At 48.1% G+C, this 19,193-nt stretch overlaps 2 protein-coding genes across 2 annotated transcripts in view; one reads left to right on the plus strand and one right to left on the minus strand.

Moving 5' to 3' along the window:
* MASP1 (MBL associated serine protease 1) overlaps window positions 1-6,782 on the plus strand; it is a 65,115-nt gene extending 58,333 nt beyond the window's left edge. The window contains exons 14-16 of the mRNA XM_046002407.1: window positions 1,456-1,523; window positions 3,461-3,560; window positions 3,969-6,782. Of these exons, the coding sequence (XP_045858363.1) occupies window positions 1,456-1,523; window positions 3,461-3,560; window positions 3,969-4,159 (359 nt within the window). The 3' untranslated portion in view covers window positions 4,160-6,782. The remainder of the gene's footprint in view (window positions 1-1,455; window positions 1,524-3,460; window positions 3,561-3,968) is intronic.
* An 8,259-nt stretch (window positions 6,783-15,041) lies between these two features.
* Window positions 15,042-18,750, minus strand: RTP1 (receptor transporter protein 1). The gene is made up of 2 exons (XM_046003265.1): window positions 18,471-18,750; window positions 15,042-16,745 (listed from the first exon to the last, which is right to left on the minus strand). Exons 1-2 carry the CDS (start codon window positions 18,740-18,742, stop codon window positions 16,226-16,228), a joined length of 792 nt encoding a protein of 263 aa, XP_045859221.1. The 5' UTR covers window positions 18,743-18,750; the 3' UTR covers window positions 15,042-16,225.
* Window positions 18,751-19,193: the final 443 nt, after the last annotated feature.

Consider the following 19,193-nt stretch of genomic DNA (forward strand, 5'->3'; position numbering starts at 1 on the left):
TTTAATCCAGGGCATTGGAGGACTAGAGCAGTAAGGGAGATGCTATCGTAATGCAGATAGTACCCACAGGAAAAAAACACCCCTCCTCAGGCTGGGGAACAAAGGGGAGAGGACAGAGTCCCAGAATCTAGAAGTGTGGAAAAGGGACTCAGAAGCCCATGGCGGAGCCTGGTGCTGATGTACTGGGGGAATAGCGGGGACCAGGTCCTGGGGTGAGGGCAGTGCCAACAGGAACCACAAGCCTTCCAGGAAGCGCCTCCTATTTTGGGGGGCACCTCCCTCCTTGACAAAGCAGAATTGCCACTTCAGAGTCTCATCTGCAGCATCCACCAAGCAGAGTAAAGAGGAAGTCTGGAGCTGAGGGACGATAGCTTGATCACCTCCACAGGTTCAAAACGCCGTCCTGGCAGTTCCCAATCGGGTAACCTCGAGGAAGGGTCCGAACCTCAAGCCCCTTACGCCTGTGCTGAGGATAACGCCCCATAGGGTGGCTGTGATATTGAAGTGAAATAATACACTCAAACATATCGGCTTCCTCTTCATCTTGTTCTAAATTCAGTGCTGCTGTGTCATAGCCAAGCGACAAAAACCGGCTGAATAGAACTGAGCCAACAGGAAAGGCTCACGTATGAGTCCAATTTATCCAACGCCATGTGCCTACCAAGTACCAGTGGCTCTACTTTCACTAATGTATTTACTACTTATAAAAACCTTGTGGGGGGGGGGGGGGTGCAGTCCCATTTTCCAGATGAGAAGACTGAGTCCTAGCACTGTGAAGTGACTTACCCAAGACACAGCTTGGAAAAAGCATAGCTGGGGGAGGAAGCCAGGTTGTCCCACATAACCCCCCATGCTCTACTCCTTTTCAAATGAAGAAATGATTGTTCTGTCAGCGCTCAATGCTTTTCCACCTGTCCCAACATCTGTCAACTTCACAGACTTCTAGGACATCAGAGTTGGGAGAGGTTTTAGAGAATCCCAAGACCAGTCTCTTCCTTTTATGTTTTATGGACGGGGAAGCTGGGGCTCAGCGGGGGGGGGGGGGGGGGGGGGATGGGGGGGCAGCATAGCACGTTGGGGACTAGGCTGAACTCTTACATTGTTCACAAGCATTGATTGAGCAACTACTACATGCTAGTGCTATTGTAGGCATGGGGATACAGCTATGAACACATAGCTGAGAAGACTGTCTCTATGGAGCCTAGGTTCTATGCTGGCTGGGAATGGGAAGGAACAAACAACCAATCAACCAGCTAATGACTCCTAGAAATCAAAGTCCAAACCCTTGTTTCAGGTAAGCTCCAGCCCAGCAGTCCTCCTCACCACCTCGCCTTTCTCTGATGGGACAAATTTAGCCCTTCCTTCACAGGCAGAGAATGATGGGGCTGAAAGGGGCAGCTGTCTGAAAACCCCACAGACAACCACTCCTCTCTCACTGTGTCTTCTTTCTTCCAGGGGATATGGTCATCGTCAGTGGCTGGGGAAAGCAGTTCTTGCAAAGGTTCCCGGAGACCCTGATGGAGGTGAAGTTCAATTTATGTCCTATAGAGAGTGATGTCTCTGCCCCTCATTGGACCCTCCTGCTCTTTGTTGCCCCTCAGGGATGCAGAGTCTTGGGCAAGGGATGGGTGAGAGACACCAGGGGCCCAGACTCATCTCCAAAGTTCACTGGAACTTTGAGTCCTGACAAGCTTGTTCTGTTTGTTCTACATAGGGCTCTAGTCTCTAAATATTGTTCAATGTTTGTGTAGCACATTAAAGGCTCAGGTAATGGAAATTCTTCCAGAAAACAGCAGGCTTAGACACCCCGAAAGATGACCTCTCGGTACACCATAAGGATTCACATACTGGAGTAACCAAGAATGAGCTAAAGATTGGCCCCTTGAGAGCTGCACTCCTTGAATAATTAACTTGATAGCTGCATTTAGAAGTTCACATATCATTTCATAAAAGAATACTGCTTTTGGAAGAGTGAGCTATGGCTCCCAAGTACTGGCTCCTACCAACTTGCTGGGTGATCTGAAATAAGTCATTTGCCTCTCTAGACCATTGCATAGTATCTCAAGCTGCAAAGTTAGGGGCAATGTTAGATGTTCCCCCAAGACCTGCCTGGCTCTGACGTGACTGGGGTTCATAACTGCCACAGCTAATTTCTGCATCCTTCAACATATGTTATCGTAACATACTTTAAATTTTCGGATTTGCAACAACCATTCATCCCTTCCTTCATTAACTCCCAGGCATTTACTTGGTGCTTCCCATGTATCAGACATTGTGCTAGCTACTAGGAACGCTGAGGGGGCAGAGGAGTGGGAGAGAACACATCCGGTCCTGGCCTCCTTGTGCTGATAGTCAAGCGAGAGGGACAACAAACAGTCATCAACATGATAAATGTGATGAGGAAGGAGTGCGGGAAGCTCCAGCATGTATAACAGGAAATCCAACCTCGCCTTTGGGGTCCATAAGGGCTCCCCAAAGGAAGTAACTCTTGAACAATGCTTGAACAGTGAGTAGAGGTGAGTCAGGCACTTGGTGGTTCGCTGAGGATATGGGTTCATGATCACCCTGCCGTGACATTCTCTCCCCACCTCTCTGGGAAGGCTGTCGCCCAGGAGGGACCTAAACAGCGAGGGCCAACAGGAACTATAATCTTAGGACATGTGAACCATGCCGTTCTCGGTTTGGGTAAATGAGACTCACGTGTTTCCTCATGTTGTCACAGACTTCTGCTCCAACATCTACCCTGAAGCCCCAAGGGCAATACTAATCACTGTACTTTACTTTTATGTATCAGTTTATTGCTTCAGGTAAATATATATATATATATATATATATATATATATATATATAAATCATACTGTAGTGGGGGAGAAAGTACGCAAATACCTGCTATAATTTGAGCAGCGGTAACCCCCACGGTACTGAACATTTATACAGTGCTTGTAGTTTACAAAGCATCTGCTCATTCATCTCCTCTGTACCATTCCATGTGATGAGTATGTCAAATATGGTGACTTCCATTCTTCAGATAAGGAAGCTGTCTCAGAGGTCTCAAGGGCCAGGATTGCACTCTGTGTCTCAGGTTCCATATCCAATAATTATAGGGGTTGGGGGAAAGTAGACTGACCATAGGTTTTGTATACATTTTCATATTCAGAATAATGAATGCACTAGGCAAATATTATTTCCATTCTACAAATGAGAAAACCGAGGCCCAGAGAGGGCAAAAGACCTGCTCAGGGTCACACAGCAAGTTCGTAACTGAGACAGTAGCGAAACATGGATCTCCTGACTCTTTAGTGTTCCCTTACTTGCACCAGAGGGTAGATTCTGGGACCAGGTCTAAGGTAGACCCAGGCTCATTCTGGAAGGGGACAGAGAGGAGCCAACTCTAGGTGTGTCAGAACAGGAGGGACTCCTCAGCCAAGGAGTGGGGACCAACCATGGCCTTCTGTTCCAGATCGAAATCCCAATCGTGGACCACCGTACATGCCAGGAGGCCTATGCCCCTCTGAAGAAGAAAGTGACCAGGGACATGATCTGTGCTGGGGAGAAGGAAGGTAAGTCAAGAGAAGGCGTACAACAGGGCACCACCAGCCATGGAAGAGGGGAGACTGTATGGAGGAGTCAGAGGACAGGAAGGAGAAAGGCCAAAAGAAGAAGGATTCCACTGGGGAATTCCACTGTGTCAGAGAAAGGAGGGCCAAAAAATTCCCGCCATTCTCTTCTCCAAGCCCAAGTTTTCCCCTATGAAAGAAGAGTCCCAAACCAGCCCTCACTTTCCGAAATCTCTGAGCTCTGAAGGGGCAGGACAGAACCGCTCTCAGCCCAGGTTTGTGTCACATGGTCTATTGCGCCCCCTCGCATCCAATTTTCTGAACTACAAGTCAGATGTAGGGAAAAGGAGGCTCCTTTGGATTTGGGGCTAGGTAGGGGAGCCCTTTAACATGCATCTTCTTTTCATCTAGGGGGAAAGGACGCCTGTGCAGGTGACTCTGGAGGCCCCATGGTGACTCTGGATAAGGAGAGAGGACAGTGGTATCTGGTGGGAACAGTGTCCTGGGGCGACGACTGTGGAAAGAAGGACCGCTACGGAGTATATTCCTACATCTACCACAATAAGGATTGGATCCAGAGGGTCACCAGGATGATGAATTGAATTCCGTTCCTCACCCCTGAAACCACCTGTCCGTGGTCAGTCAGCAGCACAGATTAATTCTCTGATACAGGATGCCCCTCCCCCTCACCCACTTCCTTCAGCCCACCCTTTAGGGGCCCCCAAAGGGGGTATCTCAGCCTGCTTTCCACACTTTCTAAAGGCTGAGTAGCTGAGTGATCAGAACACAAGGCTGAATCCAGACACTATCACTCACCAGCTTTGCATCACTGGGCAGGTGACTTAACCTCTGAATCCGTTTTTTCCTCGATATTATGGAAATGTCATACCTTACCTACCTCATAAGTGTCTGATGAGGGTAAAATTAATTAATATATACATAGCACTTAGCACAGCACAGACATAACCTAAGTGCTCAATAAACATGACTTAGCAAGGGGTCATCGTGTTTACCAGGCAGATGAAGTTCTCTTACAAATCCCACTGGCTCTTTAGGGCTGATCAGTATGCACCTTTCCCCTCAACCTTGACCACCTCCTTCATCTGCCCGCAAATGTTTCTTTGCTATTATGCACTTTTCTCAGTCCCAATCCCTGTCCCGCATAAAAAGGCAAAAGAGACAAGATTCTTAGTCCTAGAGTATGTCCAATAGCCATGCACTTATGAATGTGAGCTGGGCACCAAGCCATGAGTGTGCCTGAGAGAAGCAGGATGGGGATGAGGGAGGGACCAAGAACAGTGGACTGGGAAATCAGATGCCAGGTTCTAGAACTAGCTCTGCCCCCAGCTCGTGTGTGACGCTATGGAAGCCCCTTCTCCTCGTCTGAAAGGACCTTCCCTAGGATCTAATGAAGACATTTTTCCTTGATAAGATGACTTAAAGCTGAAATAACAAAAGGCAAAAATTAACTTATGGCTCAATAGGGTTTTGATGCAGACCCAATACTGCATCTGCTACAATGCCCTCCCCACCCCTACCCCATCTGCCATATGCCCGTTCCCAAGAACTTAGCCCAGCAAAGTGCTAGTCAAGGGAACCTCCCTATTCCTAGGCACAAGATCTGTTCCTTCCCTTCCTGGGAACCTGAGCTACACAAGGTCAGCCCTGCTGCGCTAGACTCAGGCTGCAGCACTCTTCCTCCTTATGTCCACAACGGACCCCAAGAAGCCATTCCCCCTGGTTCCCCACCTCTGTCCCTCACCATGCATGCCCTGGCCTTGCAAGGTTATAAGTGTTTACCAGGCAGAATGCCTCTCTCCTCCAAGAGCCACCTCCTCTCTCAGGAAGCTTCCAGAGACCTCATCCATTCCAGAGCTCTGAGATTTAAGCCCTTCAGGAGATCAAAAGCTCCAAGTTCCTGTCTTCTGTTCTATCACAATTGATCTTCATGGCCGATTTCAATTCTTAGCGGCACTGCAGTTGGTGGAATCATTCAGGATCTCTTGCTGGAAGAAGATAATGAGGGGTGAGAACTCATGGACACTAAGCCCTAGACTGAATGCTCAGGGACAACAATTCACAGGCTGCTTCTGGTTCCATGAGCAAGTCATTCTACCTCTCGGTGCCCTGCTGTCTGCACTGTAGAGGGAGATGACAATGGGTACCCAACTTCAACAGATACATGTCAAGCAAGACGGAGTTCTGTCTCAGACACCAAAGAATTGCAGTGCAAAGTTTTAGAGTTGCTCTAAGACATTCCAAAACCCCATACCGTCCCATTTCACAGCACTGCCTGGGTGGCCCCATGCGCTGGGCTGTGCTGACTGCTATGGAGAACACCAAGATGAGGGAAGCATGGTTCATGCCTTCCAGGAGCTCCTACAGGAAAGATTGACACATGTGCTGGTGACTACCATGAAAAGAATGAGCCCTGCTAAATGCTATCCTTGGGAGCAGCATAGCAGCAAAAGAATGGCCTCTCTGGTATGGACGCATTGGGACAGGGGACTTCAGGAAGGCATCCCAGAGGAGAAGATGTTAGCTCTGACCCTTGAGACCATTTGCACAGGCAAGAGAGAGGGAGGCCTTCAAGGTGGAAGGAGCACATGAGTAAACATCCACTCGGGCTTTCCTGAGATTACGCTAGCTTCTCTCACAAAATTGACATGTACTGGGCCATTGTTCTGATTCTGGGGTCAGAACCAACGTCTGAAATAGCCTTTCTCCTAAAGGTCAGACAGCTGTGAGACTTGAATAGCCTGAAGATTTATATACAAATCCAGACTTCTGGTTGGACCCAGGTCCTTTTGTTATTTCCCCCAACTACAATTTTATCCTTATTCTGAGGAAATGTCGAAATGGGCTGTGGAACTTCAGCTTACCTTTGATCAGGAAGCATTTATTAGCTACATCAGCCCCTGCACTGCTGCGAAGGTCCAAGAAACCCAAACTTCTCACAGAGTCATAGAAGCAGAGGCTTGGAATGTCTATTAGGACCATCTTCTCTAGAGATGGGAAACTACTTACCTCCAAATGCAGCCATTCCAACTTCAAAATGTGCTGCCTCTTAGACAGCACAAATCTACCTCCCTAAAATATAGCTTGTGTATCTGAAGCTGTGGTTCCATCCATGAGTGCTGTTGGTAGCACAAATGATCATGCCAATTTCATTAGCAACGGAAGCTATTGTTCTTATGAGTAACTACACATTTGTTCCAATAAACATCTGCATTGAGCCAAAGAATTCCGTTTGGTTTGTATGTTTTTCATGCACTAATGATTCTGGTACGTTGTGTTTTCACTTATCAACAATTCTCTGTATCTGATTAGGATCACTGTACCATGAAGAGAGAGGAGGGGAAGATTGTACTGTCAATACAATAGCATGTCAGGTTGTGGGGATCAGTTCTGGTTAAATATCTTGTCCTGTTGTTCCTATCAATTACCAAATATACCAGGATGCTAATCTTTCAGCATCCAAATTCCATTTCTTGATTGTCCTCCACACCCAGAATAGAAAACAAAACAAAATGGTTTTAGGGTTTGGTTTTTTTTTGTTGTTGTTTTTTGTTGTTTTTTTTTTTTTGGATCATATGTTAAATTGTTTGGTTCAGAAAATATGGTACCATGTCTATGGTGTCCTGTTCTGGAGTGTAGTATGTACTTTTCTTTTACTATGAGTTAATCTTGTCTCCTGATGGCAGGAATCAAAGAATCAAAGGTAGGTAGGTAAGATCAGGGAAGGGAAATCTATACCAATCATGTGACAGAGATGAAGGCCAATCTGGGTCTAGAACAGGCCTTGAAATCAAGAGACTTCGTTCTAGTGCAGAGTAGGTTGACCCTGTCGTTCACTTAATTTCTCCGTCTACCAGCTGACCGGAGAATCTTTGCCCTACCTCTGTCTAAGGGTTGTAGAAGCAGATGAATTAGCAGACAAGAAAGAACTTTGGAAACTAAATGTAGCTCAAATATAAAAAGTTCTATGAGAAATAATCACTAACATTTCTGAACATTTACTGTCTGAGACCACACTAAACTCTAATATAATTCTCTAATCTCTCCTTACAGAGTACTATTATTCTTGCCATTTAAGGGTGAGAAAATTGAAACACAGTGAGGTTAAAAATGTGTCCTAACCAATAAACAGCAACATCCCAGTAGCAACAAGCACAACTAGTGTTCAGATTTTGGTTTCTAACACTGTTCTCCAATAAAAGGAACATTAAAGAAATGACTGATTCTAGGAGTAGGGCAGAAAATATACAAGATGAGCCTGGAATGTCTTGTTCCAGAAAGTAAGGTAGTCACACACCATGATGGGGGTATGCCAAAGGGACACAAGGAGCCAACTGAAAGAGCTCCGATGGCCAAAGCCAATTTGAGCAACAAAAGAAAATAATAATGGATTATTAACCCAAAGTATAAAATGAATATTCTTGAGTATGTACTTATATGAGTAAGTTATTGAATAAATAAGGAAATGGGGAAGAATAGATACATCTCCCATGGAGAATGCTAAATGATTTACGTAAATAATTTGCTCTAAAGGAGATGGAGCATGACTCTCCCTCCCTTAAGGATGGGCTTCGAATGGTGACTTTCTTCCAAAGTATATGGTATGGAAATTGGGGGGTGGGTGACAGAATAACTTTAGAGTGGAGAAACCTAACAAAAACACTACCCCAGCCAGGTGATCAGAGTTAGTATCAACAGTGATAAGTCATGTTGGTAGTATGTGACCTTGATATGCCATACTGAAGATAGCACTAACTCTGTGTTCTTCCTCCCTTCATCTTGTAACCTTAGCCTAATCAGGAGAAACACATCAGAAAAATCCCATTTGAGGAATAGTCTACAAAATACTTGACCCATACTCCTCAGAATTGTTAAGGTCACCAAAGCTAAGGAAAGTAGGAGACGCTGTCCCATAAGAGAAGCCTATAATGGGCTGAATTGTATCCTTGAGAAAGATATTAAGTTCCCATCCTCAGGACCTCCAAATGTGACCTTATTTGGAAATAGGGTCCTTGCAGGTATAACTAGCTAAGACAAGGTCATACTGGATTACAGTGGGCCGTTCACCCATTATCACTGGTGACCTTCTAGAAGAGCACATGAGAAACAGAGACAGAGACTCAGGAAGGAGAATACCTTGTGAGGACAGAGGCAGGTGGAAACCCTACAACTAAGCCAAGGAAGGCCAAGTGTCACCAGCAACCTCACACACTGGGACTAGTCCAGGAAGGATCCGCCCCACCCCGCCCACCCAGCCCTCCGCCCCTGCCAGGTTTCAGAGGGAGCATGGCCCTGCCAGTGCTTTGAGTTCAGACCTCTAGCTTCCAGAACCATGAAAGACTAGATTTCTGTTGTTTTGAGCCATCCAGCTTGGGATGTTTTGTCATGCGGCTCTAGGGAACTAAAATGGAGCCTAAGGAGACTTGACAAGTAAATGGGCCATGGGATTCTAGATGGCACTCTAGAACAGAGAAGGGATCTTAGGTGAAAATGAAAGCAGTCTAAATAAAGATGGACTTCTGTTAAGAAGAATGTATTGACAGGACGCCTGGGTGGCTCAGTCAGTTGAGTGTCTGCCTTTGGCACAGGTCATGATCTCGGGGTCCTGGGATTGAGCCCCACATAGGGCTCCTTGCTTAGAGGGGAGCCTGGTTCTCCCTCTGCCCTTCCCCCTGTGTGTGTTCTTCCTCTCTCTCTGCCAAATAAATAAATACAATCTTAAGAAGAAGAAGAAGAAGAATGTTTTGACACTGGTTTATTATGACAATTGAACCATACTAACGTAAGATGTTAATAATAGGGGAAACTGGAGAAAACTTTATGAGAACTTTCTGTACCATCTTTACAAATTTTCTGTGAATATAAAACTATTTGAAAATTAAAAGTTTATATTTTAAAAATGTGACCCAAGTTCTCTGTCAGGAGATGGGGACACTGATTTGAAACCAGTTCTCATGGACTCTGGGGTCCCAGCTCTTACTCCACTGGTTTGACACCAGTGGTTCTCAAAGAAGGCTGCATGCAGGAGGCACCAGAAATACCAGAGTCTGGGTCCCTCTCCCCCAGAGATTCAGGTGGAACCAGTGTGAAGTAAGTCCTGAGCATTGACAGGTGGGATTAGTAGTTACCGAGGTAACTCTAACGTGCATCCAGTTTGAGAATCACACTTCTAGGCGATCCTGCCCATATGTGACCCCTGCAGAATTTCGGGAGCCTCTATTTTCCCAGCTTGGATCTTTGACTTAGGTCACACAGCTGGTGGGAAGCAGAGATGAGGTAGGCACCCTGCTCCTCTAGCACACAATCCAGAGAACTTTCTGTGATTCTTGGCCACGAAAGCATCACTACGACGTCTCTGCATGAGTGTTTTCTTGGATAATCTTTTTTACTTTGCAATCGTAAACTGAAGAAGGGGAAAGCACTAGGCATGGGGAAACCGCATATGCAAAAACAAGGATATGAAAGAGCAGTGGGTGTTTGGGGGAAACTGAGTGACTTGGTGTCCCTGGAGAGCCAGATAAATTGGGAGAAAAGAGAACACCATCAGGAAGATCTGAAGCGCAGGCCTTAGAAGCTTACTTGGTTTCAGGAATGGGGAGACATTTGAGTTTTTTGAACCAAGGAGAGATGTGATCATTTGACCTTTCAAATGACCCCTCAACACAGAGAAGAAACTGCGGGAAAAGACAGTGAAGGTAAGGGAGTCAACATGCCTTCCAGACATCAGGCAAGAGACCCACTGGCCCTGAACAAGGGCAGGCCTATGGGGAAGGCCCGAATCTGCTTTTCAGTGCCCTGGGAATCTAGGGCTGAGCCTCAAGGAGACACTGTTAAGAGACTCCTAGCTTCTGTTAACACTCTGAGGTGAATTAGCTGAGAAGCATAGAGGAAACAGATTCCCAACCCAAGGGTGGTAATGGTTTTCCAGGCCCCTGATCTTTCTCTGAGCTGCAGGCATCTGTGCTTATCTCCAGAAAGGAAACCCCCGGGTTCCCTGAATTTGGGGGAAGGACACAAACATGGTTGCAAGGGCTTCTGCAACCGTCTTCAGCATCTGGTATATGTTGGCTTTTTTTTTTTTTTTTTTTTGACAAAGTTAAGAAAAATCATTTGGATGCAGAAACCCAAGCTCAATTCCCAGCAATGAGCTTCTGATGACAGGAAAAAGAGCCCAGACCCTTTCGACACCTAAGGAGATCACAAAGGCTCCAAAGGAGTCCCCTCTGAGGAATGGGCTATTAGGACAAGACAGTTTTATGACAAGGGAAGGTGTGTCAAGCCCGGATGGTACCCAGGGGAAGCACGGTGAATGAACAGATCGTCTTGGGTGGGAAAACATCACCCCCACCAACATCTGCCAGTCCCAGGGGAGGTCTCTGCAAATTTACAGGTTAAGACCGCCATCCTTACCACAGGCCAGAAGCAGGCAGACCAAGCCCTGGGAATCTGGGAGGCACAGAGTAGATGTGGTCCAGGCCCAAGATGCTGACCTATTTTGAAAGAGAAGATCTTCATCTCCCCTAGAGCTGTTTATCCTGTGACATTATTGCATTTTGCCCATTTCCTGACACTATCTTGGCTTATTTTATGCATGCCTATTGAAATGCTCACTCATGGCCCAGGCCTGCCAACGGGATCCAAGACAACAGAATTGTTCGTTTAAACAACTCCGACAACATCTCCCTTTGGTCTGAGTCTATGCGTCCAATGCCCAAATCCATACTGACAGTCTAGGCCTCCCACAAAGCCTTTTAATTTTAGCTCATTTTAAAATTATGAAATACTTCAAACACACTGAGAAAAACAGAAACAAAAATCCACGTCCTGCTCAGACTTGATGAAGTGACATTTCCTGGATGAGGGAGGGACAGGAGTCCAGCCAGGGAGTAAGCCGGCACCATGACAGGGAAGGTGCTTTGGGCCATGGAAAGAGCTCCGAAACCTGACCCCAAAGACCCAGGTTCAGGCCAAGCCCTGCTGCTCCATGGCTCTGGAAACACAATCACATCATGTTCTCTGTGCCTCAGCCTCCACAGCCCCTGGGGGGCGGCTCCTTCTTTTCTACCTGTCTGCGTAGAGAGCCCCAGGCTCAGTCTGTGGCCTCTTTTCTATCTACCCTCACTCCCTGAGTCCCCTCAGCTAATCTCACATCATCTAATAACACCTAAATGCTGATCGTTCCAATTTTATCTCTAGCTTGGGCCTTTCCTCTGAACTGCAGTCGTGAACACTCCCCTGCCACCTTACATTTCTCACATTTAATGCCTCACATTAAGTCGTCTAACAGAATGTCTATGATGCATCTCGACCTTCACATGTCCAAAACCCAGCTCGTGACATTGCCCCCACATCTATTCCTCACGCAGCCTTCCTCACCTCCGCAAGCGGTAGCTCTGTTCTCCCGGTTGCCCAGGCCAAAAACCTTCGGCCCTCTTTGGCTCCTCTTTCTCTCAGACCCCATGTCTAAGATATCAGCAAATCCTCTCAGCTACCTTCAAAATACACCCAGACCCAATCCCAGTTGTCACTCTTTGCTTTACAAATAAGGAAACGGAGATCCAGGAGAGGAGAAAGAGGAAGTCACCCGAGGTCAGCTGCCAAGATGTGCGGATAACATCTAACCCAGAACTGGGACCCACGTTGCTCAGACGCCAGGCACAACCCCCAGCCCCACCCACCCTCACAAGCTTCGTCAGAAGATAGTCACACAGCAGGGAGATTTCATTTCCCTGACGCATGTGGCAGTACCCACACAGGGCCAAAAATGATTCCAGAGGAATTTCCTTAGCGGGGAGTCCTATAGAGAACCAGAATGGGACTTGGAATCCAGCTGAATTCCTTCTGGGGTATTTCAGTTAGTGGAAATGGAGCCCAGAAATCACTGGTATTTCTGTTTGGGGTGATTTTTTTTTTTTTACTTATTTTTTTAAAAGATTTTATTTATTTATTTGACAGAGGGAGAGAGATCACAAGTAGGCAGAGAGGCAGGCAGAGAGAGGGGGGGAAGCAGGCTTCCCTCTGAGCAGAGAGCCTGATGTGGGGCTCAATCCCAGGATCCTGAGATCATGACCTGAGCGGAGGGCAGAGGCTTAACCCACTGAGCCACCCAGGTGGCTCTGGGGTGATTTTTATATAGCTATCTTTGAAGAATGATGAGTGGCCGGCTACCATGCCACTGGAAAAATGAATTCACTGCTTTGAAATAAATTTGAGGGGAAGAAAAGAAATGACTCTACACATATTAAATTAACACAAACCAGGTCTCAGCCATGGGCTGGGAGCTTAACCCTTACCTTCCCTCTCAACCTTTTTTTTTTCTCCCTAAAACATTCACCAACAGAGCTGCAGCACGGAGAGGAAGAGCCCCTCAGGACTGGAAGGAGAGGCTCCCAGCTGAAAGCGAAAGGGCAAGAAGGAAGAGGACAGCCATAGGCTCTCTATCAGACAATGTTACCAACAGTGCATCATTTATTTCTTACCATAGCCCGATAAGTCACAAGTACTACTCCCGTTTTGATGAGAAGGAAAATGGGGCTCAAGGAGTTTAAGTAATTTGCCTAAGGCCATAGAGCTCATAAGAACCAGGACTCAGGGGTTTCTTAACCCTGAATTACATCATCTTCCTTTACTCTGTACTATGTAATGCTGGTCAAGTTTCTAACTCTTTCTAGGCCTCTGTTCCTTACCTGTGACATAAAGGCCCTAAATCAAATCTTTCTTATAGCTCTGCTGCTCTATGGATCACTATGTAAAAAATTGTCCTGACCCCCAAGAATTATTTTCCCATGGGGCTGGCCAGGTCCCAGTGAGTCTGAGGGAAGTGATCAAGGCTGCGCTGTCTGCTGACCCGACACAGAGGATTTCAGCTTCTGGAACCACAAGTCAAGGCCTGTAGGTCTGCTCCTGATTTGCACATCAAGATATCTTACACTCAAAAGCTCCAGTGGGAGAGGGTTGGGATCCTCCGAGAAGTTTCCTTATAATGCCTAGCACACATCTAACAAGTTCATCTTGGGGCATGGGGCAATATGGGCAAAGGGAGAACTGTCCCAGAGAAGTCTTTGCTGAGATGAGGGTCAGGCCAGTGAGAAAACCTACAGCCACCCCAGCTGCAGCAAGAAAAAGAAAAATACGGGAGACAGAGAGGAGGCCTCCGTAGATTGTAGACACCTTCTTACAGCAGAGGAAGAGGCTTCACGTTTTAAGAAAGAAGTCTGAGCTAGAACTAGGTGAGGGTCAGATTCCTTGCTCGGCCACAAGCTGGCAAAGGGAACACAAGATAAGTCACTTACACACTGCAGCCACACTTCAGGGGGGAGTACAGCCATAGGGAAGAATTATAACAAAATTTGATCAGCATCTGGCAAGGGTGACAGAGCTCAGTAATGGAGATTCTCAGAGCAGGACAAAGCCACTGTAGCAGGGGAACAAGAAGGAACTGGGAGTTCTGAGGGAAAGTCAAGTCCCTGGGACAGGGAGTAGGGAGGAGGAGGGAAGCAGAGTCCTAGCCCGAGAGGATCCAAGGCTGGCCATCAAGGATGACCTCCAGACTCATTACAATTACACTAGGTGCAGCAGGAAGCCTGTTCCTCAGTGAGAAAGATTAGACCTGGCAACACGTGTGGGTTACCCAGAAGTCTTACTCTAATTCAAATGCTCAGTCCTCACGTCCCAAAATTCTGATTCTCTTGGTCTGAGGTAGAGGTAGGCACTGATATTTCTTCAAAAGCTCCCCAGCATTTCCAAATCTCAGCCGGGGCTGAGAACTCCTGCAATAAGCAGAGATCTCTGAGAGACAGAGCCTGCCCACTTAGTGCCCACTGGATCCCAGCACCCAAGTCAGGGCTTGCCAGACAGAAGGTGTTGTCCAGGACATGTGGGTAAAGGGATAGATAAAGAGACGACCACTGCATGCATCACCAGCCAGGTACTAGAATTTCACGAGGGCAAAGGTAAGTCCCCTAGGTGACAGGCTGAGTCCCCTAGATGACTGACCAAGAGCTGCCCGCATCCTTCCTGGGCATGGACACAATTGGCCCAGACCTTGAAACTGGAGCTAGATAAAGCCTTATATGGGATCCCCAGAAAGGGGAGATGGGGACTAGAGATGGGGGCATCCAAAAGCCCATTACGTGTTTCAGGGACACTGTGGTGAAACTCAAGCACACATTAATGACTGCTACACCTCACTGAAGATATCCCGTCTTTATTAAAATATCCCATCATTGTATATGTGACCCTCCCCCCTCCACTGCTACAGGTGGTGGTAGTTTTCCATTAAAAAGGGGAGGAGTCAAAAAGGGAGGAGGAGAGAAATGGGAGGAGTCAAGTTATTAACAGAGGTGAGGTGAATGAGGACCCTTGAAAGTACAAGGTGGTATACTTCCTCCTGCCTTCTGCTCCCCCCCCCCCCGCCTTCTGCTTCTGCCCAACCCATACCCCTGCTTTCAAAAAGTCTTTCCTCCTACCCCAAACCAGACCGTATGCCATTTTAAAGAGATGTAAGTTTCTCCCACATATCTATGCACTTCTCTATGGGCAAAGCACTTCCCATCTTTAATGCTCTCTCTCTTGCTAATGACACCCCATCCCTGTGGTTCTAGGTGGACAGCTGATGGTTGGTGAGAGGACTGATGCATGGCCAATGTGGGAAAGCCTCTCAAGTAGGGTTTCAGCAAGGAGCCCAGGAGGCCAGGCCCCTGCCCCTGCCCCTGCGTTGTGACCATCAGAACTGCTAAGAATCAGGCAGACTGGGTCCCTGAACTCTGCAGATTCGTCATTATAATGGAGAGTCATATGTTGGCCTTGTAGAGATTTTGTGACTTTGCATCTAACACTCTCCCTTCTAAACCTCCCCTAAATTCTCTGTCAGTTGATATGCATTAGGTGGGAAGCCTAGTTCTATGGGACTCGGCCCCAGGCAGGCCTCAGAATCCACCCTGAGTGGAGGGAAGCTGGAAGCTGGGGGATCTGGGGAACAGAAGCAAGGGACCCTGGGTACCTGGCAGCAAAGGGACAGCCTAGTGCCCACCTGTCTTTCTTCAAAAAGAACCTCTGCTGTGTGCACGGAGGCAGAGTTGTTCATGAGGCTTCTACACTAGGCACAGGCTAACTTAATGCCGCAGCCCCAGATGTGGGAGCTAATAAGGGGGAAGGGTAGGGTATTAACAAGAAAGCAAGAACGAGCTCATCACTTCAGAAAGGCCTTTTGAGATCACCAAGTCCTGACGTTTTCAAGCTTTTTTTTTTTTTTCTTTTTAAGCAGTTAAACTTATTTTCATCCACAACTCTTAAACGAAACTCTAAGACAGATCTGTTCTGATTAAGGCAAGAGGAGGAAGTAGGAGCTGGGAATGAGCAGTTTGACCAGGATGGGAAATCTACTCCCTCAGCCTAACTTCCAAATCCAAAAGTCCCTGGGGGACCTATGCAGAACTTTGGGGCCCTGGGTTTCAGTTTGAAAACCAACCATCCAGGCCAAACCTTAATTTTATAGATGGTAAACACGAGCGGTTTGTCCAGGGTCCCCATGGATTCAGCGGCAGCACCAGCACTAGAATTTAACCCCACTCTCAGCCCAGGTTGCTCTTTGCCCCTCCCTCCAGCTGGCTGGCCCCCACGGGCCCTGGGACCCTGAGCCCATGGGGGAATCAGACAGAGCTGCGGAAGGAGAACTGCAGGTAGATGATCAGCAGCAAGACTGTGGCCCAAAACAAGCACCAGGGGATGGAGCAGAAGTTGCAGCCAGAGCCCTCCTCGGCCTGCGGCTTGGTGGGGCTGGGCGCCCGGGAGAAGGTGTAGGTGGTCGCCTCCTCCTCCAGCAGCTTCTCGCTGGGCTTCCAGTGCACGATGCCCTCCTGGCAGGCCTCGCAGAACTCGCCGCGGTGCCGCCGGGTATCCTGGCGGCTGGCCACATGGATGCGATACTGGCCGCCGCGCTCCCCATAACACTGCTCGCGCAGGCTGGTGATGAGGTTGTCTACTAGGCTCTCGATGTTCTCCTCCAGCATGCTCGACTCGTCCAGCCGCGCGGTTCCGCACTCGTAGCACAGCTGCTTGAAGACGCGCATGCGCACCGAGCCCGCCCGCTGGGCACGGTCCAGGTACATGTGGAAGAGGATGACCACGTGGGGCGACTGCCAGGTGTGCCAGCACCAGGAGCAGTGGAACCTGCGGGGAGGGGGTTGAGGTAAGAGGAGAGGACCGAGTCGAGATGGTGAAAACAGCCCCCAGAAGGCAGTGTGTTTGCAGGCATCATTAGCTTTCCCGGGGCGTCTGTCTAGTCTGTCCCTTCGAGGGTGCCCTTAGGACTAGGGTGGGCTTGTCAAGATGCACCTGGCATCCTCCTCACCTGGTTTCTGCACAGGCCTCAGCTTCCTCCAATCCAATGCCTTCAGGCCCTGCCCTTGGGGCTTTGGCTCTGGGCATTTTTCCTCACCTGCAAAATGTTCACGGTGCACTGGGTGAGTCCTTCCTGCTCAGACCTCCTTGAAGCCTCCTAGGCAGGATGACCCGAACATTTGCGAAAGGCGCAATCTACCTCACATTCTTACCTGTTAACACTGACTGTGAGCAGGATAGACCCATATCAGGAGGAAAATGACACCATCGCTACTTCTCAGCCTCCAAATCAGTGCCTGGGTTAATGCATCCCAAGGCCTAGAACTGGAGAGGGTCTCCGCCCAGAGCAAGGTGACTGAGGCCAGCTGGTGATCACAGGTCACTGACCAAGGTTGGAGATGCTACAAACCCTCCAGGTCTCCAAGAAGCTCCTGGGCTCTGCCAGCAAATGTCCAGCTCTCGGTACCCCTCAAGACAGGTAACCTCCAAGAGATTAGGAGTCTCGTATTCTCATTGTCTTCTCTTTTACTTACATCCTTTGGGGACTATTTTTTCTCTCAGAGATTGGACTATTAAACTACGATTGGAAATGTCAAAAATCTCAAAACTGGAGGAATCTTCAAAGTACCTGATTAACCTTTTGTTTCACTCTCAGGCATAAAGAATTAGAAGATGATCCACATACACACAGCTAGAGTTCAGAGCTAGTTCCCAGCACAAAGCTGGTGTCCAACAAATGGTGAATTGACTTGAATGCACAGTACCAGGGAAGGAAGGAAGGCCTTGCTTCTGACCCCCACACTGCACCACAGAGCCTCCCCATTTTCTGTCCCCAAAGGAAGTCTTTACATAACAGACCCATGGACAAGAGTGCTGGAAAGTCATCTCAGATATTATTGTACATCCTAAATCACTGAGAGACCTTGCTGAAATGATTCAGTAGGTCTAGAATGGGGCTGGAGGTTCTGCATCTTTCACAAGTTCTAGGTGATGCTGAAGCTACAGGTCCACGATCCGCAAGGCAAGGATCCAGACTGAGCCCTCCTTTTGCAAATGGGGAAGGTGAGGTCCAAGAAGGAAACTGAATCACTCAAGGGCCATGGAGCTAATAGTAGAGCCCGTTTCTAGCCCACATCGTGTGTTCAGTATTTTATATTGAGTCAGGCTGAATTAAATAGATTGAAATTGAACCGTCCCAGGACCAGAGCACGGAACTCCATCCCCAGAGATCTTGAGCCTCTTTCTCTTGGTTTTCAACCATTTTACATTATTAAAATCTGAAAAGATGTAAAATGTCGGAGTTCACAGCTAATAAGTATATCCCACCTCTTTGAAACTACGATTCAGAGAGGGCAAGTTACACAGGAGTTCGGTGAAAGAGCTGGAATCAAACTCCGGGGTCCCATCTCCCAGGTAGAGACTCTTTCTCTGCTTCCCAGTCCACACAGGCCCAACAGTGAGACTGATCCTACATATTTGGGTCCTCCCTATCAGTCTGTTCTTGGAAGATGCCCCAGGCCTGCCTGCAGGGCATCTACCTACTGGGCTACTCACCTGCCCGAGGCATGCAATTCCAGGTACTGCTTCCAGCCCGGAGCCAGCACATTGTGCTTGAGGTTGGGATCTATGATGAGGTCCCAGCTGTCGGCCGGCTTGGCCTCCTCCATCTTCTCATAGAAGACCTTCTTCCATTCACCTGTGGTCACGCTTTTACACATGGTCTCGTCAGTGGGGAGGGAGGGCAAGCTCCACTTGAGCGAGAATACGGAGAGAGAAGGCAGGTGCAGGGCAGGACAGCGCAGTCTCCACGGTCTAAAAATCCTCATCGACAGGACCAGGAGGAAGCAGGACCCAGCTCCCTCCTTTGTCCGCAGTGGAACCTGTTTCCACAGCAACCAGGCAGGGCGCCAAGAGACAGAGTGTGGGGAGGAGGGCGTCTCCAAAGCGGTGTTTCGGGGCCCTTCACTGAGACTGTGGAGGCAGGGTTTGTGGCTAAGTGACCTGAGACAGGTGGGGGTCTTGAGAAAAAGCTGAGGGAGCTTCAGACCATCTCACTCTGGCCTGTGAAGGGCGCACAGAGGGAGGACCTGGGAGCTGGCTGGGCTTCACCTTGCTGCCCCTGGAGGCATCATCAGCATCTGGTTGCTATGGTAACCATGATGCCTTAGGGAGCCAAAGAGACATAAGGGATGGGAAGATGTGGACCTGTTAATAGATGCAGCAATAAGAATAAACTCTCTGCACTCCCACCATTTGTGACTGGCACCAAGCCATTTA

This window comes from Meles meles, chromosome 4, assembly GCF_922984935.1.
Source record: "Meles meles chromosome 4, mMelMel3.1 paternal haplotype, whole genome shotgun sequence".
In the NCBI taxonomy this organism is placed as follows: Eukaryota; Metazoa; Chordata; class Mammalia; order Carnivora; family Mustelidae; genus Meles; species Meles meles.

Excerpts from the sequence above, each read along its gene's own strand:
- RTP1 (XM_046003265.1), bottom strand. The coding sequence starts at position 18,742 with ATGAGGATTTTTAGACCGTGGAGACTGCGCTGTCCTGCCCTGCACCTG. Across the intron at positions 16,746-18,470 it reads GAATTGCATGCCTCGGGCAG|GTTCCACTGCTCCTGGTGCT; the intron begins GTGAGTAGCCCA and ends CCCTCCCCGCAG.